Source organism: Panthera leo, chromosome B3 (assembly GCF_018350215.1).
Source record: "Panthera leo isolate Ple1 chromosome B3, P.leo_Ple1_pat1.1, whole genome shotgun sequence".
Taxonomy (NCBI): domain Eukaryota; kingdom Metazoa; phylum Chordata; class Mammalia; order Carnivora; family Felidae; genus Panthera; species Panthera leo.
In genome coordinates this window covers 31,591,395-31,617,828 of record NC_056684.1, presented here as the reverse complement: position 1 = coordinate 31,617,828, position 26,434 = coordinate 31,591,395, and the positions used below count along the sequence as shown (strand labels likewise).

Genomic DNA, 26,434 nt, shown 5'->3' with positions numbered 1-26,434 from the left:
TTTCAACGGATTAGAGGTACTGATAAAGTGAAAAAAAAGTTCTGAACAAGTTCTTCAGCAGTCAAACTGAAAGGACATCAGGTTGCAATTGGAAGGATGTTCCAATTACTAATTTGTGACACAACAATGTTTCCGGTGACAAGGTCTGGGCTTTTGCCTAAGATTGGGAGGCTGATGTCAGGGCCGCTAAAGATGAGGCCCAAGATGGTTCAGGGTCAGTTTCACTTTAATTATCAAGATGGAAGATAGAGGAGAGAAAATTAAAACACGGAGCTGGATGCACAAATAAACAGATGGTTTCTAAGAGGCGGTTACATAGGTGGCAAAGTCTTAAGAAGTGTCTGAGAAGCAAGAGTTTTTACAAGAGGTGACCGGACTCGGCACATAGCCCCCCACCTTTTGAACTTCGGAAGTGAGAATACTAATTCATGGGAGGGGGTTCCAGAGGATGCAGCATCCTCGGAACACAACCAGGTCCCAGTTCAAGAGGTTCAGAGAAAACTGGTCTGGAAGAGGGCATCTCAGAGGCAAATCGGTTTGAAAGCAGGTGGTTGGGAAGGGGACGGAAGCAGAAAAAAACACGGACACCTCTCGTCCTTTATTTACCTTCCTACCAACCTGACTCCGCGCCACACCTCCACAAACAGAGAACAGAAAAGACTGAATGCAGCCCATCTCTTTTCAACTCCGCGCGGAAGCCCTCACACCGGAACGCCGCGGAGTCCAAGCTCCCCATTGGCGGAAGCTTCCGCCAGCTTCCATCCGCTTCCGCCAACGACTCAGTCGGGCGGAGCCGTCCCTAGAAGTCACTTCCGCTTGACCCCGCCCCCTCGTTCCCATTTTGGCTGCTTCCGGCCTCAGGCCCCGCCCCATCCAGTGTGGCCCCGCCCCGGCCCCGCCCCGGGCTCGCGGTCCCGGCCCCGCGGCGCCGCTTCCGGTGCGGGCCCCGCCCCGGCTGTGGCCCCCGGCTGCGGAGGAGTCCGAGAAGCAGCTGCTGCGGCGGGGCCTGAGTGGCTGCTTTCACCCCCCCGGCCGGACCCGGAGAGCTGCGCACAGGTAAGCCGCGTGGGGCCCGGCTCCCTCAGTCGCGCGGGAGAGGGGGCCGTGGCAGGTGGAGGTACGCGAGGGGAGGCAGGTGTGTGGGGGGGAGACGCGAAGGCGCGGGCCGGCTGAGCGCGGGGCCGCGGAGGAAAAGTGAGAGCGCCGGGAGGAGACCCGAGGCGCCCTGCAACCAGTAGGGTGATTTGAGATAAAGAGATGGGAAGAGTAAGGGGCCCCCGGGAACTGAGGGCGAGGATAGGTGGGGTTGGGGCGATCGAAGAAGAGCCAGCGGATTGGCTGAGAGGGCTTGGTGGAGGTAAAAGTGATAGGGCTGCGATTGGGGGTATAATGAAGGGGGGGGGGGGGTGCTGGCGTAACCAGGGAAGGAGGTGTGGGGCTTGAAGGGGACCGGGGCCAGAGGGATCCGGCAGCGAAGGTAGCGGGAATGGTAGGGGAGGCCGGGTTCAAAGCTACAAGCGGTCCGTTGCGCCGGGCATGGTGGTCCGGGAACTTTAGTGGAAATGGGGGAGGGGGCCGTGTGAAGGGATGAACTGGCTTAGATTTCTGAGACACAAGTTTTCTAAATACAGGCAGGTGGCATTATTGTTTGGATCTTTCTGCTTAGGGACAGGAGGTTGATGGGCTCTTGGGGGAGGGTGTGTGTATTGAGTTGTGGAACTGAGTCATTTCAATCTTACTAAAGAGGCTGTGAGACACCTCCCCCTCTGCTGGGGACAGCATACTAAGAAGATGGTGCCACAGGACAAGAAGCAGTTGTTCAATGGCTGGCAGGACTCAGTCGAAAAATTATTCTCTTGTAACTGATTGACTGCAATGATTGTAAGGAAAATTAAAATGACCACCGAATTATTTGCTTTATTCTTTTGTTTAATTTTTTTTTACGCCAGTTTTTATCCTAAATGCATACTTTTGCCAAATGGATTTAATGTGGGTGTAAGTCTTTTCATGTTCTGTTAACTATAAAAAGGGCTAAAGCTGCAGGCGTAACTCACACTTTCTCAAGTGCCAAGAGAGGAAGTAAAGGCAGTAAGAGGCAAATTGGAATTTGAATCTTCCACCAAATTCAAAAGGCAAAAGCAGTGCTTCTCGGATAAACCGAAAATGAGAATTCTTATCTCTGCTTTTTTGCCTAGCTTTAAAAATTGTACCTTTTTCCTCTAACCCATTAAAAAATTAATAAAACCACACAGTTTTTATTGCTTGGGATGTGATTACTTCCCCATGAATTTTTGAAAACACTGAAGGCATTTAGTTTTTTTTTTTTTTAATCTTTATACTCCGTTCTAAAACAGTGAAACAATGCAAATATCAAGTCCCAACCTGTGCGAAGCAGCTTCTTCTTTCATGTGATGACAACATTGTACGCCATGTTGCGAGTCCTGTTACCTAAAATTTGCCCGTGCGTAGTAATCCAATCAGTTATGGGGAAACATAACTCAAGTGAGGTTTGTTGGGGGTGGAGATCTGGAGAGGAGGACAGGAAAGAGGGAGGGAAAGAGGGAGCTAGCGGAGAAGAGGGTGTGAAAGGGGGATGTGTTTGGAGACTGATTGGTAAGAATGCTGATAAACCTGTCCCTAGAGTACTTTTGGCCTGAAAGCCTTTTCTTTTTGGTATTTGTCTTAGAATATCATAGTAGAAGTGAATCAGAAAGAAAAGAGATGTGAAGAGATTTACTTGGTGGTTTATAAAAAAGAAGCATTACCTTGTTGTTGAGACAATATTAATATCTGTTTCAGTTTAATTAACTTTAAAATCTCCAGAGGAATTCCCCCACTGTTTGTTTTTCGAGTGACGACTGCAATTTGAAACTCTTGCCTCCTTGTGTATTTCTTTCATGTTGTTGAAATTGGATTCTTTTTGAGGCCATAATGTACAGTTAACATGGCTCAGCCCACTTGAAGAGCAGGCTGGCAATCTGATCTGGGAAATTTGAAAAGTTTAAACCTAAAAGCCGTTTGCTAGGTTCTGTTTTGGTATGAGAGAAATCATTCTGTCTTCCTGATTGCTCTGCGTCTGGCTTGGATGGTACTTCTTTCTCTGATGGGCCCGGGAACGTAAACAGTGTTCCCTCTTTTGTAGGCAGGACCTTCTTTCCTTTATTCTTGAGGTTTTCATGCTCACCACCTTTGTACAGTGCAAACCCAGTTGCCTTTTCAGTAATAAACTGGCTAATGTTCGATAATGTTGAGAGAGAGAGATCAGAACACAGAAGTTCACAGTAATAAACTGGCTAATGTTTGATAATGTTGAGAGAGAAAGGTCAGAACACAGAAGTTCACAGGCTAGGTATTGTCTGGATTTACTTCTTTTTAAACCCACGGTAGTCCACCTCTGCTGAGACTCATCCTGTCTTCACACCGTTCACTACGTCCCCTCCAACCTCCCTCCCCCCAAGTCCACTCATTCCTCTTAAAACCCAGGCTTAGGAGTGTATGTTTAGTGTTCAGAACTCACACCCTTTAGTGGAAAAAAGAAAGTCTTTTAATACCTGTTTTACATTTTCCCCCCTTGTTTCTCCTTCTTTGTGGTTTCTGTTGATCACTCAAGGTTCAGACCCAGTGTGCCCACTGGGCTGTGCCCAGGTTCAGAGCCATGCCAATCGGTGGGTGAAACTCGAGGCAGTGATGGAGCCACTGCAGCAACAGAAGCAGCCGCCGCCGCCGCCACCGCCACAGCCACCACACCTGGCTCCTCTGCAGATGGATGCCAGGGAGAAGCAGGGACAACAGATGAGGGAAGCCCCATTCTTATATGCCCAGAAGTTGGTCGCGCAGCAGACTCTCCTTTCCGCCACCCCTGGGAGGTCTTCTGGCAGCCCTGCCCTGGGGCCCTTAGCCAGAGTTCCACCAGCCACAGCAGTGGCCCGAGTGTTTGAACGGAGCAACGTGAACTCAGAGCCTGAGGAAGAGGAAGGAGGTCTGGAAGATGAGGATGGGGATGATGAAGTTGCAGAGGTGGCTGAGAAAGAGGCCCAGGCTCCTTCAAAGTATTTTCATGTGCAGAAAGTGGTTCGCCAGGACCCCAGAGCAGCACCCGTGTCCGGTCTGCTTCCAGCGCCGGGGCTCCCGCCACGGGGACAGCAAGCTAAAGAAGACCATACCAAAGATGCTTCCAAGGCCCCACCTTCCGTCTCCACAGCTGGGCAGCCGAGCTGGAATCTGGATGAGCAGCTCAAGCAGGTCAGTCTTTGTGGTGCAGGGGGTCATTTGTCCTTCCTAAAGGCTGGCTGAGAGGGGTACTGCCAGGGCCGGGGTCTCCCCCAGTGTGTGCCTTCTCACCCCGCTTCAGTGACCCAACGGTCTCACCGTAAATAGACTTTGAGTTTTTTTTCCCCATACTCGTTTCTTGATTACGGCAATGAAGTGTGTCCTCCGAATATAGTTTCAAATTGGATGTGAAAGAATGTCAGTACAATCTCTTTTTTTAAAAAGGAAGGATGAGGTTGCAACAGTGTTATGAGGGATATCTAAATATATGCAACACGCGACTCTAATTACAGTTTTTGTACATTAGTAAGAGAACAGTCTTGCCTAAGACCATTTCATAGCCCCAGGCTAACCCAGGATCGTACTCTTTAAGGACAGTTTTGTTGTTTTGCAGTTAAGTGTAGCTGACAAGAAGCACCTGTGTTGTGTGTGTTTTCCAACGAAGAGCATTGTAGACATGATTTCATTTCACCCTTATACCACCCCCTTTGAAACAGGAAAAGGTAGACCTCAAAATTCCAATTTTAGCCAAGGTAAGCTGAAGTGATTTTCAAGTGGCGTTTGTTTGTTTGTCTGTCTGTGACAGGGGTAGGGGCAGAGAGGGAGAGAGAGAATCCCAAGTAGGCTCCACACTCAGCACAGAGCCCCACATGGGACTTGATCTCACAAACGTGAGATTGTGACCTGAGCCAAACTCGAGAGCTGGACACTTAAACGTCTGAACCACCCAGGTGCCCCACGCGCAGGTGATTTTCAAACGTGGCTGAGCATCACAGTTATTTTGTAAGCTTTAAAAAATACAGATCCCAGGGTCTTAAAGAATTATATTTGGGGGGCGCCTGGGTGGCTCAGTCAGTTAAGTGTCTGACTCTTGCTTTTGGCTCAGGTCATGGTTTGTGAATTCCAGCCTGGCATTGGGCTCTGTGCTGACAGTGCAGAGCCTGCTTGGGATTCTCTGTCTCCCTCTCTCTCCTCTTTCTCTGCCCCTGCCCCTGCTTGCATGCACTCCCTCTTTCTTTCAAAATAAATAAACATTAAAAATAAGAATGAATTCTATTTGGGTGGAGCCCAAGGAATCTGTGTTGTCAACCAAGCCATTGGCTTCTGATTCCTCTTCCCTTTCTGACCTGCCATGCAGTTTTTTCTCACCAACAGAATGGGAGTGTTGGTGGATTGTTCCAGGTTAAGTGACTTGCTGGGGCTTAGGGAGTTCGTGATAAAGCTGGTAGTATCTGGGTACTCCCCACAAGTACATGCTCTTCATGCGGCCCAGTGGTGCTTTGCTCTTTGGAAATAAGTTGTAAAGAGCTGTGGGTGTTCACAGGGCAACTGAGAAGTCCTGTAAGAAAGGTCCTTTGGAACCTGAAAAATCAGCGGCTTTGAATACAGGAGCTCTGTGTAATTGATCTGCGTTTGACCCCAGCAGTGTTTGCAGTAGATTCCAGAGCTAGCAAAGTGGGGGGTTCAGTTCCCATTTCTTCCATTTATTACCCTTGTGATCCTTTAGTAGGGCTCCCAGTCTGTGAGCCTGCATCCTTTCGTCTGTGAAGTGAAAACAGGCATACCTCCCAAGGGTGTTGTGAGGATTGACTGAGCTAGCACGGTAGGTAGGAGTGCTCCAGACGCTCTTTTATGCACCATCCTCCACCTCCTCCACCGCAGCCACACAGGCCCCGGAGCAGGCAAGATGCCGAGGTGCACCGAGATCTTCCCTCAGATCACCAGGAGGTAGTGGCAGAGCTGGGACTTGGATCAGAGAGTCCCCGCTTCCACGACAGCGGCAGCCTGGCCGCCAGCCCAGACCCGCCTCCTGGCTGATTGCTTTGGTTTAGCAAAACATCTGTGAGTTGCCTGCAGCCCCCGCGCTGCCTTGTGGCTGGCAGAGTTCCATGCCGGCCGCTGAGTCAGCTCATAGCGGGATCCCGCCCTGACAGCACTGGGAAAGTTCAGGCCCGAGGCGGCTGGGCTGCCCCCGCCTTGGCAGCTGGCCAGCCTCTGCGTGTGTGCGGTCGTTCCTAGAAAGTGCAGCCGCGTGCGAGGAACAAGTGGAGCTCCAGAGCCTGTCTGTCTTCAGGAAGTGTAGCAGGTGTTGAGGTCAAGCCATGAGAGCTTTGAAAAAAGAGACTCTCCCCAGCCGGCGTGTGCATGCACACACGGATGCACGGTAGCGGGCACCCAGCGCCGTGTTCTGGGCGGAGTGGCCCCAGGACTACACAGCTCAGTGCTCAGGGGCTGGCTGATGGTTTCTGAAACCCTTTGAGTTCGTTTTAAGTTTCTGAGGCACACTCACTAATTATAGACTGCCTGGCAGAGAGCACCTGCCAGGATGTTTTATAAATGCCCGCGTAGCTGAGGCCTAATCTCACGCCCCAAATTTCCCTTCCCCTTGGATTCGGAGACCAAGAACTGGGTTGGGGAAAACCTCAGATGCACACCTTTTCCTTTAGAGTTTAATTTTAGAAAATTGCTTTGGTCTGTGCCCTCCTCCTCTTTGCTTGTGCTCCTGCCAAGCAAAAAGAAAGGAGACAGAAACAAGAGTGTGAGTGGGGGAGAAAGAGAGAGAGAGGGAGAGAGAGAATCTGAAGCAGGCTCCAGGCTCTGAGCTGTCAGCACAGAGGTGGACGCGGGCCTTGAACTCACAAACTATGAGATCATGACCTGAGCTGAAGTTGGATGTTTAACCGACCAAGTCACCCAGGTACCCTTAATCTTTTAAAGAAGTAAATAATGTGCTTGGGATTAAAACAAAACAAAACAAAACAAAACAACTTTTAAAAAGCTGTGCTTAGGAAGGGGGTGCTGAAAAACTATACTTGGGGAGAGCCTATAGGAACCATCACAGAGCATGAAATTAGCTTTTTTATTGTTCACAGTCTTCTGTTTCTGATGCAGTTGACTTGTAGAGAGCAGGAACGGGGTATCCTTTGCTCCAGCAATAGTTACAGAGATCTTCTACAGGTAACACAAAATGATCTCATTGTTAATGTGTTGCAGTATCCATTTTGGTCTTTTACACAACAGACTTTGTAAAAGTCTTCTTTGTAAAAGGCTTCTTTGCAGGGAGGGACTGAGCTCCATGGACTAACTGTGGGCTTCCCTCTCAAGATGCTCACAGTCTAAGCAGAGGCCGTGTGGAAACCTCCAGGAGGACTGGGGCTTGGGTGGCAGTAATTTCACTCTGTCCTAAGTCAGCCGAAGCCCAGCTGCCCAGTCATAGCAATGCTGCAGATATTTTAAAACGAGGTTTTGTTTCGGACATTCACACACCAAGGTAAAAAAGTTAATTTTGACAACAGCATGGCTAGCACAGCTTGGGAAACCAGCAGGAATACTCAAGTTATTTTACAAGACTTTGGGGACTTGGGTCAGCAGGCATCTGCCAAGCAAAAAGCAAAATTTTAAAAGCCTAAGGATTCCACAGATTATCTTTTGTTCTGTAGCCCTTTTCTTAGAACATGGGAAGTCAAGATAATTTTATGGATTCTCCTTAAAGAAACTCTTAGAAAAGAATTGCTTCTGAAGGCCTGGATCGTTAGACAGAATGTAGTATTCTCTGACACCAGAGTGATGGAAAAATAGATAATGCCATTGAACCAAGCATTCTAAAGCCCATCAGATTTCGATAGGCAGAGTAAATAATTGTAAAACAAGGCAACAGACAAAGAGCTGAGTGTCCCTTCTCTCAAGGGAGATCAGTAGAGCCCTGTCAGCATACAACCAAATGGGGGGTGTTACTGGCCTATTAGAGGTGGTCTTCTGCCCTCCTGGGAAGAGGGTAGTTCAGGCAATACAGGCTTTGTCTGTTTTGAGCCTGTTAGTGGAGCCAGAAGGTTTCCAGAAGGGTGTAGACTCCCTGCCAGAGAATAGAAAGATGAGGAACGGCTTGGTAGGCATGGGGGAGCCGAGTGTAGGTGTCTGATTTTCGGCCTGCTTTGCTGGTCACCTCGGTCACCAAGTGTGGGAAGGAGGAAGGATGGCTGACTGCTTGGTCTGTAAAACCTATTACTAAGAGTTCCTCTAGGTAGTAAGGTGCCGTTCCTTGGACTAGGCCTACTTTTCTCGGTACATGCTACCTGTCCTTGGAACATTTGATGCTTTTTGTAAAGACTGTGCAAACTGGTGCCTGAAAAAAATAAGGTCATAAGCTTTCCTCGCTTTCTTTGTAGGTCTGTCTTGTGTGCCCTTAGCTTCTGCCATCACAGTGGAACCAGCCAGTGGTTGGTTCTGAATTGAGGTCAGTCTCCCTCCACCCTGCTCCCAGAGGTTGTTGGACAACGTCAGGAGACATGTTTGGTTGTCGTGACTGGGGTGTGGGAGATGTGCTACTGGCATATAGTGAGTAGAGGCCCTACTACTAGACATCCTGTACTGCACAGGACAGTCCCCCACGACAAAGAATTTCCTGGTGCAAAATGTCACTACTACCGTGTTGAGAAACCCTGCTTTACGTTGTGTGATTGGAAACAGAACGTACGCCGTGCCTTCCTCGACGCCGCCCTAGACTCTGTTTCTTTGCGTTTTGGTCTTGGTCTCTGAAGAGTTTGTCAAACTTAAAGTTTTTGTCACTTCTACTTTCAGTGTCTGTGTTGAGTTCATGTCTTTCCCCACAGTCACCTGGGAGACCAAACTGTCACTGAGGAGAGGATTGAGACCCAGAACTTGTACTGTCTCATCTATTTCTACCAGTGGTGCTTCCAGCCTGGCATTCCGTGATGTCTAAAAATGTCTGTGGTGATTTTTAGACTTGGTTGCCCTTTTATACATTAATCCTGAAAGGTTAAGCCATAAATATTCAGCAAACTTGTTAATTGGTAACAGATTTAATTAGTAAATCGGTATTGGTTTTGGAGCCAAAAATGTGGCTTTAGATCCTAGCTTCGCTGCTTGCTTGGGACAGGTGTCCTAGCCTGCCATTCTGAACCCATGCATCCATCTATCCCACAGGATGGTAATCCTCTCCTACTGTGTTCAGTGAGCAATTGTAAAGACATTACCAAGGTGGGCAAAGAATAGAAGTGAGAGAGCTTTGTACAATTTATACCGTCATACAAGGGTTGGGTCAGGTTGTCATTAGCACTGAGATACTTTTTTTTTTTAGTGTTTTTTTTTTAATGTTTATTTATTTATTTTTGACAGAGAGAGAGACAGAGCATGAGCGGGGGAGGGGCAGAGAAAGAGGGAGACACAGAATCCGAAGCAGGCTCCAGGCTCTGAGCTGTCAGCACAGAGCCCGACGCGGGGCTCGAACTCACAGACCGCCAGATCATGACCTGAGCCAAAGTCAGACGCTCAACCAACTGAGCCACCCAGGTGCCCCTGCACTGAGATCTTTTTGAAGCTGTAATCCTTTAGTCTTTACTACCCGTATAAAGTAAGATGCTCCATAAATCTTAGATACTGCTCTAAAACAATTTCTTTTCAAGTTTCCTAGAGCTGTAACCAAACTCTAGTATTCTGGAGTTCTCTGAAACATTTCAGGTTTATGTCAGCTGAAACCATTGCACTTTTTTTTTAGTCCGCACCTTTAAAAAATTTTTTATTTTCTCCTTGTTGAGAAACGATTGCACTTTTGAAGCTGCTTCTTTCCACATTAAAATAGGGATACGTGGGGGGACGCCTGGGCAGCTCAGTCGGTTAAACATCCAGCTCTTGATCTCAGCTCAGGTCTTGATCTCAGGATCGTGAGTTTGGGCCCTGCATTGGGCTCCACATTGGGCAGGGACCCTACTTAAAAAAAAAAAATAGGGATATGTGCATATTTCTTCTTTAGGTGGAACTAAGCTTTATTTACATTGAATTCTTATAAAGGCATGGTCGCAACTTAAGTTAGTTCCTTACAGTTCTTACCAAACATTGATCCCTTTACATGTGTCTGAGATCCCATCCCCTCCTAATTCTCAGGGACTTGCTCCATCAGAGAAAGGACTATTTCTTGGGACCCACTGGCTTCTGAAGCTTTTTTCCACATTCATGTGCATTCTGCTATCTCCCAAATTTAAAAACAACAACAGCAAAAAGCTCCTTTAATCAGTAAGTCTGTCTGATTCATTTGTTACAAGGGAATGAGAAGTCACTTTTTAAAAACCTTCCCTTGACTGGCCATCTCCTTCCTGCTTGGTCCTCATTGTCTCCCCTCCCCACAACAGAGCTGCTCAGAGGAATTGTTTGCACTCCCCACCTCCACTTTGTCATCTCCTGCTTACTCCTCAGTGCACTTCAGTCTGGGCTCTGTCTCTTCCGTGTCCCTGAAGTTCCTCTTGGTGAGGCCTCCCAGTGACTGCCATGTTGCTAAGCCCAACCTACCCTCACCTCACTTGATTTCTCAGTGGTTCCAAATACAGTGGACCCCTCTCCTTGAAGCATTCTCTTCCTTTGCTTTCCATAGCCCCTCCATTGGCTTATTTTCCTTTGTCTTCTGTGCGACTGCTAGAACCCCAAGTTACCCCGGGCTTGGGCTTAAACCTTCTCTCTATAGGCTCCCCTGAGCAATTTTCTTTCACTCTCATGGTTTTAAATACTGCCCACAAGCCATGGACTCCAGTATGCATTGTTTGAGCCCATTTTTCCATTCTGAGCTCAATTGCTGTATCCCCAACTACATTCCTGAAATGTCCACCTAGGTATTTTCCTGGCATCTCTTGCTTTCCAACCTACTCCCCTATAATTACTTCCTCCTTTATTTTTCCTTCTCTGAAGTGACATTTCTCTCCACTTGGTCTTCATGTCAGAAACCTCAGAGTTGACCATCTCTCATACCTCCTACTCTGTCACTCCATTTGATAGCCATCCAGTCCAGCGCCAAGTCTTACCAATTCTCCCATTGAAATGTCTAGAATTGTGCCACTTTTCTCCCTCTCCACTATCACCTACCTAATCCAGGTAGCCTACCTACTGCTGGAGCTATCCACAAGTTTCTGTCTTCCCTCCCCCATTCTAATCCATTCTCTACACAGCAACTAGAATGATCTTCTAAAAAATAAATCCGATTATGTCACTCCGTTAATGCCATCCGAGTGTGGTGTCAGTTGCTCCAGTTGCAAAAGCCAAAATCTTTATAATCTGATCCCTGCCTGTTTGTCCAGCCTTATTTTTGGGAATCTCCTGATCTATCATTCTACTCCAACCACCCTGGCCTTTTCATATGCTAGTCTTTCTGCCTAGAACATTCCTCTCGGATCTTATCCCGCCTTCAGTTCTCACCTTAAACATCTCTTTCTCAGAGGCACTGTCTTCACCTTTGCTGTAAATCAGGTTATATGCTGTCATTGAACATTATACTTTTATATTCGTGTGGTTGCTTTGTTTGTTTGCCATCTGATTCCTATACTAGGTGTAAGCTATAAGAGGACAGGGACCATATCTGTTTTGCTTATCATTGTATCTCTGTACCTAGCAGAGTGATAGCAGATAATAGGTGCTGAATAAATATTTGTGTCTTCCACTGTCTTTTAGTTTGCCCTGTTTTTGTTTTTCTTTTTTTTAACGTCAGTGGCGTTATTTTTTTTTTTTTTAGAGCAGTCTTAGGTTCGCAGCAAAGCTGAGTAGAAGGTACAGTGATTTCTTGTATAGTCCCTGCCCCAACCTACACACAGCCTCTCCCACTGTCAAAATTCCCCACTAGAGGGGTACATCTCCTGCAGTCGATGAACCTATATTGACACATCATTATCACCCTAAGTCTGTGGTTACATAGGGTCTACTCTTAGTGCTGTACATTCTGTGGGTTTTGACAAATGTATAATGACATGTATCTTCCACTGTGGTATCATACAGAGTAGTTTCACTGCCCTAAAAATCCTCTGTATTCCACCTGTTCATCCCTCCTTCCCTAGCAACCACTGATTTTTTTTTTTTTTTTTAATTGTCTCCATAGTTTTACCTTCTTTAGAATATCATATAGTTGGGGGAGCCTGGGTAGCTCAGTAAGTTAAGTGTCTGACTTGGGCCTGGGTCATGATCTCACGGTTCGTGAGTTTGAGCCCGAGTCGGGCCCTGTGCTGACAGTTTGGAGCCTGGAGCCTGCTTCGGATTCTGTGTCTCCCTCTGTCTCTGCCCCTCCCCTGCTCACACTCTGTCTCTCTCTCTGAAAAATAAATGAACACTTTAAAAAGTTCAGAATATCATATAGTTGGAATCATACAGTATATAGCCTTTTCAGATTGGCTTCTTTCACTTAATAATATGCATTTAATTTTCCTCCATGTCTTTACATGGCTTGATAGCTCATTTCTTTTTAGCACTGAGTAATATTCCATTGTCTGGATGTACCACAGTTTATCCATTCACCTATTGAAGGATATCTTGGTTGCTTTGGCAAGTATGAATAAAGCTGCTGTAAACATCTGTGTACAGGTTTTTGTATAAACGTAAGTTTTCAGCTCATTTAGGTAAATACCAAGGAGTGCAACTGCTGGATTGTAGGTTAAGAATATGATTGGTTTTGTAGGAAACTGCCAAACTGTCTTCCAAAGTGTCTGTATCATTTTGCATTCCCACCAACAACGAATGAAAGTTCCTGTTACTCCACATCCTTGCCAGCGTTTCGTGGTGGTAGTGTTTGATATTTCGGCCTTTTTTTTTTTTTTAATTGAAATTTTCATTGAGATAATTGCAGATTCACAGGCCAATATAAAAAATAATTTAGAGAGGGCCGCCTGGGTGGCTCAGTCAGTTGAGCGTCCGACTTCGGCTCAGGTCATGATCTCGCAGTTCTGAGTTCGAGCTCCGTGTCGGGCTCTGTGCTGACAGCTCAGAGTCTGGAGCCTGCTTCGGATCCTGTGTCTCCCTCTCTCTGCCCCTTCCCTCCTCATGCTCTGTCTCTCTCTGTCTCTGAAAAATGAATAAATGTTTAAAAAAATTTTCTTTTTAATAATTTAGAGAGATCTCTGTACACTTTGCCCAATTTCCTTCAGTGGTAATATTTTATAAAACTGTAGTATACTCTTGCAACCTAAGTATTGACAAAGACTTTATCCACTGATCTTAGATTTTCTAAATTTTACTTGTACACTGTATGTGTCTATTTCATTTTTTTAATAAGTTTATCTATTTTTGAGAGACAGAGAGCAAGTGAGGGAGGGGCAGAGAGAGAGGGAGACAGAGAATCCCAAGCAGGCTCCACGCTGTCAGCGCAGAGTTCCATGTGGGGCTTGATCTCACAAACTGTGAGATCATGACCTGAGCCAAAATCAAGAGTCAGGACGCTTACCCGATGGAGCCTCCCAGGTGCCCCTGTGTCTATTTTGTTTTTAAGGCTAATTGATTTTATGTTTAATATAGCTTCTGAAATTCTTGTTAATAAATGCGTTTGAAGCTGTAGATTTCTCCCAGGGTTGCACTTGTGCTGTATTCCACAAATGTTGATATGTAATGTTCTCATTGGTTAGTACTAAACACTTCATTATTTCAGTTGTAATTGCTTCTTTAACCCATGGGTTGTTCAGAAGTATTTTTTAGTTTCCAAGTATGTGGGTTTTTAAAAAATGTGTAGGTTTTTAAAAAATACTAATTTATAGCTTAAGTATGCCACACATCCAGTGTGGGGCTTGAACTTACAACCCTGAGATCAAGAGTTGCATGCTCTACTGACTGAGCCAGCCAGCCACCCTCTCATTTAGCTTGTAATTAAGTTCTAGCCATTGTGGTTACAGAACTGGCATGATACTAATTTTCTGGAATTTTTTATGATGTCCTTTGTGTTGGCCTTATGTATGATCAGCTTCTATATATTCTGCATGTGCTTGGAAGGAATGCCAGTTTTGTTTTTGATAGATGTGGCGTTGTGTATCTAGTGGATCAAGCTTATTGTGTTATTCAGATCTTCCTTATCCTTACTAAGTTTTGTGTGTGTAATCAGTTTCAGAGAAGTAAATTAAAGTATTCCAGTGTAGGACTGGCTTGCTTTGGACTAGTGTTAGTATGTTGTTTCCTCACACAGCCCACAATCTTAATTTTATTTATTTATTTTGTAAATGTTTTATTATTTATTTTTGAAAGAGAGCTGGGGAAGGGGCAGAGAGAGAGGGGAGGAGAGGATCCCAAGCAGGCTTTGTGCTATCAGCACAGAGCCTGATGTGGGGCTTGAACTCATGAACTCTGAGATCATGACCTGAGCTGAAGTCAGATGCTTAACCAGCTGAGCTACCCAGGCGCTCCCTGAGCTGAAATCAAGAGTTGGACGCTTAACCAACTGAGCCACCAGGTGCCCTTGACACATTCCAATCTTTACATTTTAAGACCACATATAAACAGGGCGTTTTAAGTGCCTCAGTCGGTTAAGCATCTGATTTTCTATTTTGGCTCAGGTCATGATCTCACAGTCATGAGATCAAGCCCCAAGTTGAACTTCACTCTGAGCTTGGCATGAAGCCTGCTTAAGATTTTCTTTGTCTCATGTGCCTGGGTGGCTCAGTCGGTTAAGCATCCTACTTTGGCTGGGGTCATGATCTCACAGTTTGTGAGTTCAAGCCCTGCTTCCCTCCCTCCTTCCCTCTCTCTGTCTCTCTCTCTGTCTCTCCCCCTCCCTCTCCAACTCTCCCTCCCTCTCTGTCTGCTCCTCCCTTGTGCATGCTTGTTTTCTCTCTCTCAAATAAAATAAATTCTTTTGAAAAGACCTATAATCTCTGCCTTTTTATTAGCTTTATTTGATCCATGTAGTTATTAGGATGGGTGATACACTTGGATCTATTTCTACCCTCTGTCCTTGGGTCTTCAGTTCGACCATAGTTTTTCTTTGCTTGTTATTTTTTTCTCTCCTGTCTTTTGTTATTTGATTGGGGTGGTTTTTCTTTTAATATTTTTTTTAATGTTTATTTATTCTTGAGAGAGAGACAGAGCATGAGCAGGGGAAGGGCAGAGAGACAGACAGACAGACAGACAGACACAGAATCTGAAGCAGACTCCAGGCTCCAAGCTGTCAGCACAGAGTCTGACGTGGGGCTGGAACTCAGATCATGACCTGATCCAAAGTCAGATGCTTAGCTGACTGAGCCACCCAGGTGCCCCGAGGTTTTGTTTTGTTTTTTTTTTTTTTAATTTATGTATTTTCAGAGAGAGAGAGAGAGAGAGAGAGAGAGAGAGAGAGAGAGAGAGAAAAGAATGAGTGGGGAGGGGCAGAGAGGGATGGAGAGAATCCAAAGAAGGCACTATCGGCACAGAGCCCTACGTGGGGCTCGATCTCATGAAATGTGAGATCATGACCTGAGCCAAAATCAAGAGTCAGACCCTTAATCAACTTAGCCACCCAGGTGCCCCATGATGGAGTTTTTAAAATTCAGTCTTTGTCGGGGCGCCTGGGTGGCTCGGTCAGTTAAGCGTCCGACTTCGGCTCAGGTCATGATCTCACGGTCTGTGAGTTCGAGCCCCGCGTCAGGCTCTGTGCTGACAGCTCAGAGCCTGGAGCCTGTTTCAGATTCTGTGTCTCCCTCTCTCTCTGCCCCTCCCCTGTTCATGCTCTGTCTCTCTCTGTCTCAAAAATAAATAAACGTTAAAAATAAACGTTAAAATTCAGTCTTTGTCCCATCTACTGGTTTAGAAATTAATTTCTGTTTCTGTTCTTTTTTTGGTTATGTTTAGCTTTTAACTTGCATTCTTGACTTTTTATACTATCAAAAAAAATTAGCACCTTCAAGATTCTAGTTTTAACATTTATTCTCCCATCTTCCAGTTTATTGTGGCTAGTATTTTAGTTGCAGTTTGTTCTAACCCCTCCCCTAAATTAATTTTTTCCCTTAATGATAAGTATTTATTTAGACTTCCCAACAAGCCTATCCTTTTCTTTCCTCTCCATGACTTCTTACAGCCCACTCTTTCCCTTTGGGCTTGGTCTTCTTTTTCCTTTTTTTAGTAATTCTTTTAACAGAGATTTGTATGTAGTAAAATCAGCCTTGGTATGTCTGATAAAAAGTTTTTAATTTATATCTTCATTTTTCCCATACTCTTGTATGATTGTTCATAGTTTTAAATTCTAGATTGACCTTGATTTTCTTTTCTTTAGGCTCCACACCCAGCGTGGAGCTCAACGCAGAGGTCAAACTCAAAACATTAAGACCTGAGCTGAGATCAGGAGTCAGTCACTTAACCAACTGAGCCATCCAGGTGTCCCAGACCTTGATTTTTCTTAACACTTTGAAGATATGATTCCATTGTCTCCTAGCAGCTATTTTTCCGTTGAGTAGTCTATTGTCGGTCTAATTGTCACTTTTGTGATTCCTTTTTCTCTCTTGTGGCTTTTAAGATTTTTTTTTTTTTTTTTTTTTTTTTTTTTGGCTCTGCTATTTTTCACTTGTACTTCAGTATTCTAGGTTTGGACTTAATTTTTTTTTCCACTTGGGCCTTTTTCTGCTCCTTCGACCTGATCTGTCTCCTTTTTTCCTCTGGCTGCTCTTTTTTTTCTTCACTACTGTTCTAACAGAAGTATTTGGACCTTCTCAATCAGTATTCTCTGTATCTTTTCTTGTATATAGCCTTATCTCTTTATGTCATTCTCCTGCATTCTGGAACATTTTCACATTCTATTTTCCAATTTTAAATTCTGTCTTCAGCTCTGTCTATTCTACTTAATAACTTAAAAAATTGTTTATCTTACAGGGCACCTGGCTGGCTCAGTCGGTAAAGCATTCAACTCTTGATCTCAGGGTCGTGAGTTCAAGCCCCACAAAGGGCATGGAACCAATTTAAAAAAAATTTTTGTGTGTTTATCTTAATGTTTAATTTCTGTACTTTTTTTGGCTTTTAAAAATCTGCCTGTTTTTACCAATTGGCTTCTGTTCCTTCCTTTGAGCTCTTTGAACATCTTGAACTTTTTTTATTAATGTTTGTTTATTTTTGAGAGAGAGAACTCATGCCCAAGTGGGGAAGGGGCAGAGAGAGAGGGAGACAGAAACCCAAGCAGGCTCCACCTTGTCTGCGCAGAGTTCGATGCGGGGCTTGAACCCACAAACTGTGAGATCATGACCTGAGCGAAAATCAAGAGTGGGACTCTTAACCAACTAAGTCACCCAGGTGCCCCAGACATCGTTAACTTTTTAAAAAACTTTACATTATGGAATTTTTAAGACTTTTTATTACGGAAATTTCCAACATGCAAAAGAAAAGAGAATGGTAATGAACTGCCTGTGTCCTTTACCCAGCTTTCACCAATTACTAACATTCCGCCATTCTTTTTAAAAAAAATTTTTTTTAACGTTTTTTTATTTATTTTCGAGACAGAGAGAGACAGAGCATGAACGGGGGAGGAGCAGAGAGAGAGGGAGACAGAATCAGAAGCAGGCTCCAGACTCTGGGCCATCAGCCCAGAGCCCGACACGGGGCTCGAACTCATGGACCGCGAGATGGTGACCTGAGCTGAAGTCGGACGCTTAACCGACTGAGCCACCCAGGCGCCCCATGCCATTCTTTAAACATGCTTATTTTAAAGATGCTTTTAGATTATTCTGTTATTATCTTATCGTTGGAGTACAAGTTCTTTTGTTACTCTCCCATATGATGGTTTATTTCCTCTTATGGTGTTTTTGTTTTCCCAGTGGAAGCTCATTTTGAGTTGGGATTTGTTTCCATGGGAGTCCCATGTGCTCTGGATTATGGAGGCATTCCTAAGGGGAGTTTTGTTTTCTCCTCTGCTGGGGCCCTGCGAGTTTAGCTAGTTGTCATTACTTTGGAGTAATGTGTATTTGGAGTCTCCATCTGTGTCTGGTGAGAGTCTGGGCTTCTGTTTCTTATGGACTCTATTTTTCCATGAGGGCCCTGGCAAAAGGCTAGTTCCCTTACTTCTCCAGGCTGGTGTGCAATTTTTTAAGCCCCATCTAATGAGGGGTGGAAATGTATTCCTTCATGGCCTCTGGCTTTATGCATGTATCTCAGTTCTGGTTCCTGTCATGGAAGGGACCTTCAGCCCTTGGGACTCCTCTCCCTTGGGATTAAGTCCCCAGTCCTCAGCCCTTAGATGTTAAGAACTATATCCAGGTTCCTTTTCCCTTGAGTCCTACAGCTTTGGCACCTGCTCACTGTTGGTTGATTCCTTTTTGTTCCTTGCACTGCAGGCTCGGCTTTCTCTCTTGGTTTCAGCTTAGCTATATGTGTAAGGAGTGGAGGGTGCTGACTTTTATCTAGCATTTCTAGGTGAGGTTTTCTTGGCAAAGGAGGGAGGTAGTAGAGTTCATATCAGACTGTCCTCAATCATGGTTTGTTTGCTGCTTTTGTTTTTTTTTAAAGTTTTTGATTTTTAATAGCTCAGACTTTTTGACTTCTTGTATGCCAGGTACTTGCCTTATTTCACTGAGTTGTGTGAGGCAGGCCCTGATATCATCACCCTTTATGTGTTTGATTTATAGATGAAGAAAGAATTGTGGAGTGGGCTCCTTGTAGTCTCACATTTGGGAAGCTGGGCTGGGGGTTCTGACTTCAGCCTCCATGCTTTACCTCTTCCTATGCTCCCTCTCACTCCTTTCCAGATGGAGCAGGGCAACGATAATCTTCCTTCAGTGCTCCATTACTTTGAAAGTAACTTTGATTTATTTCTTCTGATTGTCACAGGGATTCGCATTCATTTTAGAAAACATGGAAAATATAAACATTTGTAAAGGAGAAAATAAAGTCACCATAACCACATAACATAGGTGTAACTGTAAACATTTTCCTGTGTAGTTGACCCTTGAACAACACAGTTTTGAACTGGATGAGTCCACTTATATGTGGACTTCTCCCCCATAAAAACAGTACAGTACTACAAGTGTTATTTTTTCTTCCTTGTGATTTTCTTAACAGTTTATTTTTATTTATTTGAGAAAGAGAAAGAGAGAGAGAGACCGACCAAGTGTGAGTGGGGGAGGGGCAGAGAGAGAGGGAGACACAGAATCTGAAAGCAGGCTCCAGGCTCTGATATGTCAGCACAGAGTCCAATGCAGGGCTCAAAATCATGACCTGAGCTGAAGACGGACGAACAGTTTCTATTCTCTAGCTCACTTTGTGTCAGAATACGGTATATAATACATATAACATGCATAATATGTGTTAATCAACTGCATGTTATCAGTAAGGCTTCTTTTGAGAATCAAAAATTATACTCAGATTTGCATGCGGAGTTGGCATCCCTGACCCCTGTGTTGTTCAAGGTTCAACTGTATTTCCTTTGTGGGTTTTTTTTAATAATTTTTTTAATATTTGTTTATTTTTGAGAGAGTGCAAGACAGAGTGCAAGCAAGGGAAGGGCAAAGAGAGAGGGAGACACAGACCACGAAGCAGGCTCCAGGCTCTGAGCTGCAGCACAGTGCCTGACGAGGGGCTCAAACTCACAAACTGCGAGATCGTGACCCAAGCCAAAGTCAGAGGCTTAACTGCCTGAGCCACCCAGGCGCACTATTTCCTTTGTGTTTTAAAAATAATGCCTGCGATAGGTATCTTATATGTAATTTTGTGCCCACCTTTTGTCACCTAGTAGACTATGAGCAATTTGTATCATTAAAATTTATTTTAAAGGATAATTTTAAAATGGTCTAAAATTTTAAAAACGTATTACAGAAGTGCTATTGACTAAAATAATTTTAGAAATATAAAAATGTATAAAATAAAAGCCTGACTTTCAGTTAGTCTTTGTTAACAGTTTGGTACTCTATACTTTTTCAGAACTTTTTTTTCTTTTCAGAAACATTTTGCTTGTTTTTAACAAAAAAATAGGTACTCTACACATTATTCTGCAATGTATTTTTTTAATGTTTATTTATTTTGAGAGAGAGAGGGAGAGAGTACATGCACGTGAGCAGGGAAGGGGCAGAGAGAGAGAGAGGTTGAGAGAATCCCAAGCAGGCTCTGTCAGCGCAGAGCCTGGCTAGGGGCTCAATCCCATGAACCGCAAGATCAAGATTTGGGTGGAAATCAAGAGTCAGATGTTTAACCAACTGAGCCACCCAGGCACCCCTGCAACATATTTTTTTATTCAGTGTTGTGGCTTTCTTTCCATGTGTGTTCATAATGATATATTTTATAATCATTTATCTCAGAATTACACCAGCAGTATGAAGAGATGCTCAGGAAAATTAAAACCACCTAGGAAAATGCAGAATAAAAATTTTATAGTTTAAAAAAATACAGTGTTGTGTTGCCTATGCTGCACCCACCCACCCATCCCACCTCGCAGGAGGCCACATTTGGCATGAATCAGCTTGTAGGGCTGTTTCTGTATATTTACCTACTTAACTGTGTAGTTACAGAATGTATTAGAGAGTGTATGTATGTGTGTGTTTAGTATAAATGTAAACTATCTTTGTAGATGCTCTATAACCCCTTGTCCTTGTGTCTGTATTTCTATGGCAGGTTACAGTATCCGAGAGATTGAATTTCTTGTATCAGAGGGTATATGTCTATTATTATCTTTTCATATGTTTGCCTTTTGTATTTGTTCTTATCCTGCTTGTAGCCTTTGTCCATTTTTCTTTTTTTTTTTTAAATTGTGAAAAACATATGAGATTCCCTCCTAAGATAATTGTAAGTGTATAATGCATATTGTTAACTACAAACACAATGTTGTACAGAAGATCTCTAGAACTTTTTCATCTTGCATGACTGAAACTTAAACCCATTGAGCAGCCATTCCATTTCCTTCCCATCCCCTGAGGCTCCCGGTAACCATCATTCTGTTTCTGCTTTGATGAGTTTGACTACTCTAGATACCTTATAGAAGTGAAATCATGAAGCATTTGTCCTTATGTGACTAGTTTATTTCACTTTAATTACATTTATTTGACTTTTTATTGAAATGTATACAGTCAATATTTAACATCTTGCTCACCAGGTTCATCTACGTTATCACATATTACAGAGTTGTTGTTTTTTTAATGACTGAATAATATTCCACAATTGAGTATAGTTGAGCCACAAAGTTCCATTAGTTTCAGGTGTACCACATGGTGCTTGACTGAGTCTGTACTTCATGCTGTGCTCACTATAAGTGTAGCTGCCATCTGTCACCATGCAACAATATTATAATATCATTGACTCTGTTCCCTCTACTGCACCTTTTATCCCCATGACTTATTCATTCCATAACTGGAAACCTGTATCTCCCACTCCCCTTCACCAATTGTGCACATCCTACTGCCTCCCTCCCCTGTGGCAACCATCAGTTTGTTCTTTATATTCGTGAGTCTGTTTCTGCTTTTTCTGTGTGTGTATTCATTTGGTTTTTTTAGATTCTGCATATAAGTGAAATCATATGGGTTTTGTCTTTCTCTAACTTATTTCGCTTAGCATAATACCCTCTAGGTCCATCCATGTTGTTGCAAATGGCAAGACCTCATTCTTTTTTATGGCTGAATAATAGTCCGTCGTATATGAATACCACATCTTCTTTATCCATTCATCTATCAGTGGACCCTTAGGTTGCTTCCATATCTTGGCTATTGTATTTTTTTTTAAGTTTATTTATTTATTTTGAGAGAGAAAGAAAGAGAGCATGAAGTGGGGGTGGGGGGTGGAGAGAATATCCCAAGCAGGCTCTAGCTGCCAGCACAGAGAGCGGCACGGGGCTCGATCCCACAAACTGTGAGATCATGACCTGAGCCAAGGTCAAGAGTTGGGCCCTTAACCAACTGAGCCAGCCAGGTGCCACCGTATCTTGGCTATTGTGAATAATGCTGCGGTAAACATAGGAGTGCACATGTCTTTTCGAATTGGTGTTTTTATTTTCTTTCAGTAAATACCCACTAGTAGAATTATCAGATTCGTAACATATTTCTATCTTTAATTTTTTGAGAAACCTCCTCACTAGAGTGGCTGCATCAGTTTACATTCCCACAAACAATGCAGCAGGGTTCCTTTTTCTCTACTTTCTTGCCAACACTTGTTATTTCTTGTCTTTTTTTTTTTTTTTTTTAAGGTTTTTATTTTTAAGTAATCTCTGCACCCAACATGGGGCTTGAATTCACAACCTGAGATCAGGAGTCACATGCTCCACTGGCTGAGCCAACCAGGCACCCCTTGTCTTTTTGATTCTAGCCATTTTAACAGGTGTCAGGTGATATCTCATTGTGATTTTGATTTTGCATTTCTCTGATGATTAGTGATGTTGAACATCTTTTCTTGTGTCTGTTGGCTATCTGTATGCCTTTGGGAAAATGTCTATTCAGGTCTTCTGCCCATTTTTGAATCAGATTATTTTTGTTTTTGGTTTTTTTGGTGGTGAATTGTATAAGTTCTTTATATGTTTTGGATATTCCTTATTGAATGTATCATTTGCATATATCTTCTCTCATTCAGCAGGTTGCCTTTTCATTTTGTCGATGGTTTCCTGTGCTGTGCAAAAGGTTTTTATTTTGGTGTGATCCCAATAATTTATTTTTTCCTTTTGTTTCCCTTGCCTGTTGAGACATCTGAAAAAATGTTGTTGCCAAGGCTGATGTGAAAGAAGTTCTGCTTGTGTTCTCTTCTAGGAGTTTTATGGTTTCAGGTCTCACATTTAGATCTTTAGTCCATTTTGAGTTTACTTTTGTGTATGGTGTAAAAAGTAGTCCAGTTTCATTCTTTTGCATGTAGCTGTCCAATTTTCCCAGCGCCATTTATTGAAGATACTATCTTTTCCCCATTGTATATGCTTGCCTCCTTTGTTGTAGATTAATTGAGCATATAAGTTTGGGTTTATTTCTGGTATACCACATTTTCGTTATTCATTCATCCATCGATGGACGCTTAGGGTTGATTCCATATCTTGCTTATTGTAAGCAATGCTGCAGTGAGCATGAGAATGTGGATACCTCTTCAAGATCCTGATTCTAATTTTTTTTTCCTTAGTTGTGACAGATGACTTTTTATTCAGTATTTAAGCCATGTACACTTGTAGATGGTAGGATACGAAGGCTATAACAGCATTCTCCTTAAGATGTAAAGTTTAGTGTAAACATTGGAAATTTTACACGTAGCACTGAGCACAATACTTGAATTCTTTTTTTTTTTAGTTTAAATTCAAGTTAGTTAACATACAGCATAGTATTGTTTTCAGGAGTAGAACCTAGTGATTCATCACTTCCGTTAACACCCAGTGCTCATCCCAACAAGTGCCCTCCTTAATGCCCATCACCCATTTAGCCTACCCCTCATCCAGCAACCCTCAGTTTGTTCTCTGTATTTTAGAGTCTCTTACGGTTTGCCTCCAACTCTGTTTTTATCTTCCTTCCCTTCCCCTATGTTCATCTTTTGTGTTTCTTAAATTCTATATGTGAGTGAAATCATAAGATATTTGTCTTTCTCTAACTGTCTTACTTTGCTTAGCATAATACACTGTAGTTCCATCTACATTGTTGAGATGACGAGATTTCATTCTTTTTGATTGCTGAGTAATATTCCATTGTATATATGTATATATACCACACCTTCTTTATCCATTCATCAGTCAATGGACATTTGGCTTTTTCCTTAAGTTGGCTATTGTTGATAGTGCTGCTATAAACATTGAGGTGCATGTGCCCCTTTGCTAATTCTAATTTTTTTGGATAAATACCCAGAACTGGGATTGCTGTATTATATGGTAGTTCTGTTTTTATTTCTTCAGAAACCTCCATACTGTTCTCCATATTGGCTGTACTATTTTACATTCCCACCAACAGTGCACAAAGATTCCAGTTTCTCCATATCCTCTCTGATACTTGTTATTTTCTCTTTGTTTTTATAATAGCCATCCTAACAGATGTGAGGTGATCTTCATTTCCCTATAATGATTAGTGTTGTTGAGCATCTTTTCACAGATGTCCTGGCCACTTGTATGCCTTTGGAGAAGTGTCTGTTCTAGTCTTTGCCCCTCTTGTAATCAGGTTGTTTGTTTCTTTTTGTTGTTAAGTTGTAGGAGTTTCCTATATCTTTTGGATATAACCACTTGTCAGATATATGGTTTGCAAATATTTTCTTCCATTCTGTATGTTGCCTTTTGCTCTGTTGATTGTTTTCTTGACTGTGCGAAAACTTTTTTGTTGTTGTTGTTGTAGTTCATTTGTCTATTTTTACTGTTGTTGCCTGTGCCATTGGTGTCCTATCCAAGAAATCGTTGCCAAGAGTAATGTCACAAAGTTTTCATCCTATATTTTCTTATAGGAACTTTATAGCTTCAAGTCTATTTTTAAGTCTTTTATGTATGGTATAAGCTAAGGGTCAGTTTTCATTCTGTGCATGTGGATATTCAGTTTTCCCAACACCATTTGTTGAAGAGACTATCTTTTCCCCATTGTTTATTTTGGTACCCTGACAAAGATCAGTTGCCCATATGTGTGTGGGTTTATTTCTGGACTCTGTATTCTATTCCATTGGTATATAATATCTGTCTTTATGCCCATATTGTTTTGATCACTGTAGCTTTGTGATATGTTTTGAAATTGGGAAGTATGAAGCCTCAGCTTTGTTCTTTCTCAAGACTGATTCAGCTGTTCAGAGTCCTTTGTGGTTCCACATGAATTCTAGAATTGTTTTTTAATCTTTTTCTGTTAAAAAAATGCCACTGGGATTTTGGTTGGGAGATGCATTGAATCTGTAAATCTCTTTGGGTAGTATGGACATTCTAACAACGGTAAGTCTTCCAGTCCATGACCATGGGTTGTCTTTCCATTTTTCTGTATCTTCTTTAACTTCTTTCAGCAGTATTTTGTAGTTTTAAGTGTACCAGTCTTTTGCCTCCTTGATTAGATTTATTTTATTCTGTTTTATGCCATTTACGGGATTGTTTTTTCTTAATTTCCTTCTTGGATTGTTTATTGTTAGTGTATAGAGACACAACGGATTATTTTTTATTTTTTATTTTATTTTTTATTTTTTTAAACATATTCATTTTTTGTCTCTCAGAGAGAGACAAAGCATGAGTGGGGGAGGGGCAGAGAGAGAGGGAGACACAGAATCCAAAGCAGGCTCCAGGCTCTGAGCTGTCAGCACAGAGGCTGATGCGGGGCTCAGACCCACAAGCTGTGAGATCATGACCTGAGCTGAAGTCAGACGCTTAAGCAACTGAGCCCCACAACTGATTTTTGTATGTTCATTTTGTATCCTGCAACTTTCTAGAATTCACTTACCAGTTCTAACAGGGTTTTTGTGTGTGTATGTGTGGAATCTTTAGAGTTTTCTACATACAAGATCTTGTCATCAGCAAACAGATAATTTTACTTATCCCTTTTCAATGTGGATGCTTTTTTAATTTTTTTCTTACCTACTTGCTCTAGCTTGGACTTACAGTACTGTGTTGAATAGAAATGTTAAGAGTAGGCATCCTTGACTTGTTCCTCACCTTAGAGGAAAAGCTTTTAGTTTTTCACCATTGAGTATGGTGTTAGCCGTGGGCTTTTCATTCATGGCATTTAAAAAAAATTTTTTTTAATGTTTTTATTTTGTTTTTGAGAGAGTGTGAGCGGGGGAGGGGCAGAGAGAAAAGGAGACACAGAACCCTAAGCAGGCTCCAGGCTCCAAGCTGTCAGCACAGAGCCCCACATGGGGCTCACACCCACAAACTGTAAGATCATGACCTGAGCTGAAGTCAGACACTTAACTGACTGAGCCACTCATTCATGGCCTCTAAAATATTGAGGTCATTTACTTGTATTCCTAGTTTATTGCGCATCTTTATCATGAAAGGATGTTAAATTTTGTCAGATGTTTTTTTCTGCGTCTATTGAGATAATCACGTGATTTTTACCTTCTATCTGTTAACGTGGTATATCACATTGGTTGATTTTTGTGTGTTGAATCATCCTTGCATCCCATGGAATCAATCCCATTTGGTCATGGTAGATGATCCTTTCAGTGTGCTGTTGATTGTGGTTTGCCAGTATTTTATTGATTTTGCATTGTATTCATCAGGTAGCTGTCTTGTAGTGTCTTTTTCTGTCTTCGTTACCAGGGTGATGCTGGGCTCAAAACATGAATTTGGAAGTGGTCCTTCCTCTTTAAGTTTTTAGATGAGTTGGGGAAGGGTTGGTGTTAATTCTTAGTTAAATGTTTGGTAGAATTTACTTGTGAAGCCATCTGGTTCTGGGCTTTTCTTTGTTGGAAGGTTTGATTCTGATTTAATCTTACTAGTTATAGGGCTGTTCAGATTTTCTATTTCTTCATGATTCAGTCTTGGTAGGTGTAAGTTTCTAAGAATTTGTCCTTTTCCAATTTGTTTACATATAATTATTCAGAGTAGCCTCTTATAATCTTTTTT

At 42.9% G+C, this 26,434-nt stretch overlaps 1 protein-coding gene across 7 annotated transcripts in view; it reads left to right on the top strand.

Annotated features, from left to right (window-relative positions):
- Nucleotides 1-954: 954 nt before the first annotated feature.
- Nucleotides 955-26,434, top strand: part of ARID3B (AT-rich interaction domain 3B) — a 60,553-nt gene continuing 35,073 nt past the window's right edge. For 3 of the 7 annotated variants that reach the window (XR_006203435.1, XR_006203434.1, XM_042941413.1), the window contains exons 1-2: nt 955-1,056; nt 3,611-4,242. Coding sequence is in view for 5 of the 7 variants with exons in the window: in XM_042941413.1 (XP_042797347.1) it covers nt 3,688-4,242 (555 nt within the window). In the remaining 2 variants the exon portion in view is untranslated. The other 4 variants (XM_042941417.1, XM_042941414.1, XM_042941416.1 and 1 more) reach the window with 4 other exon arrangements.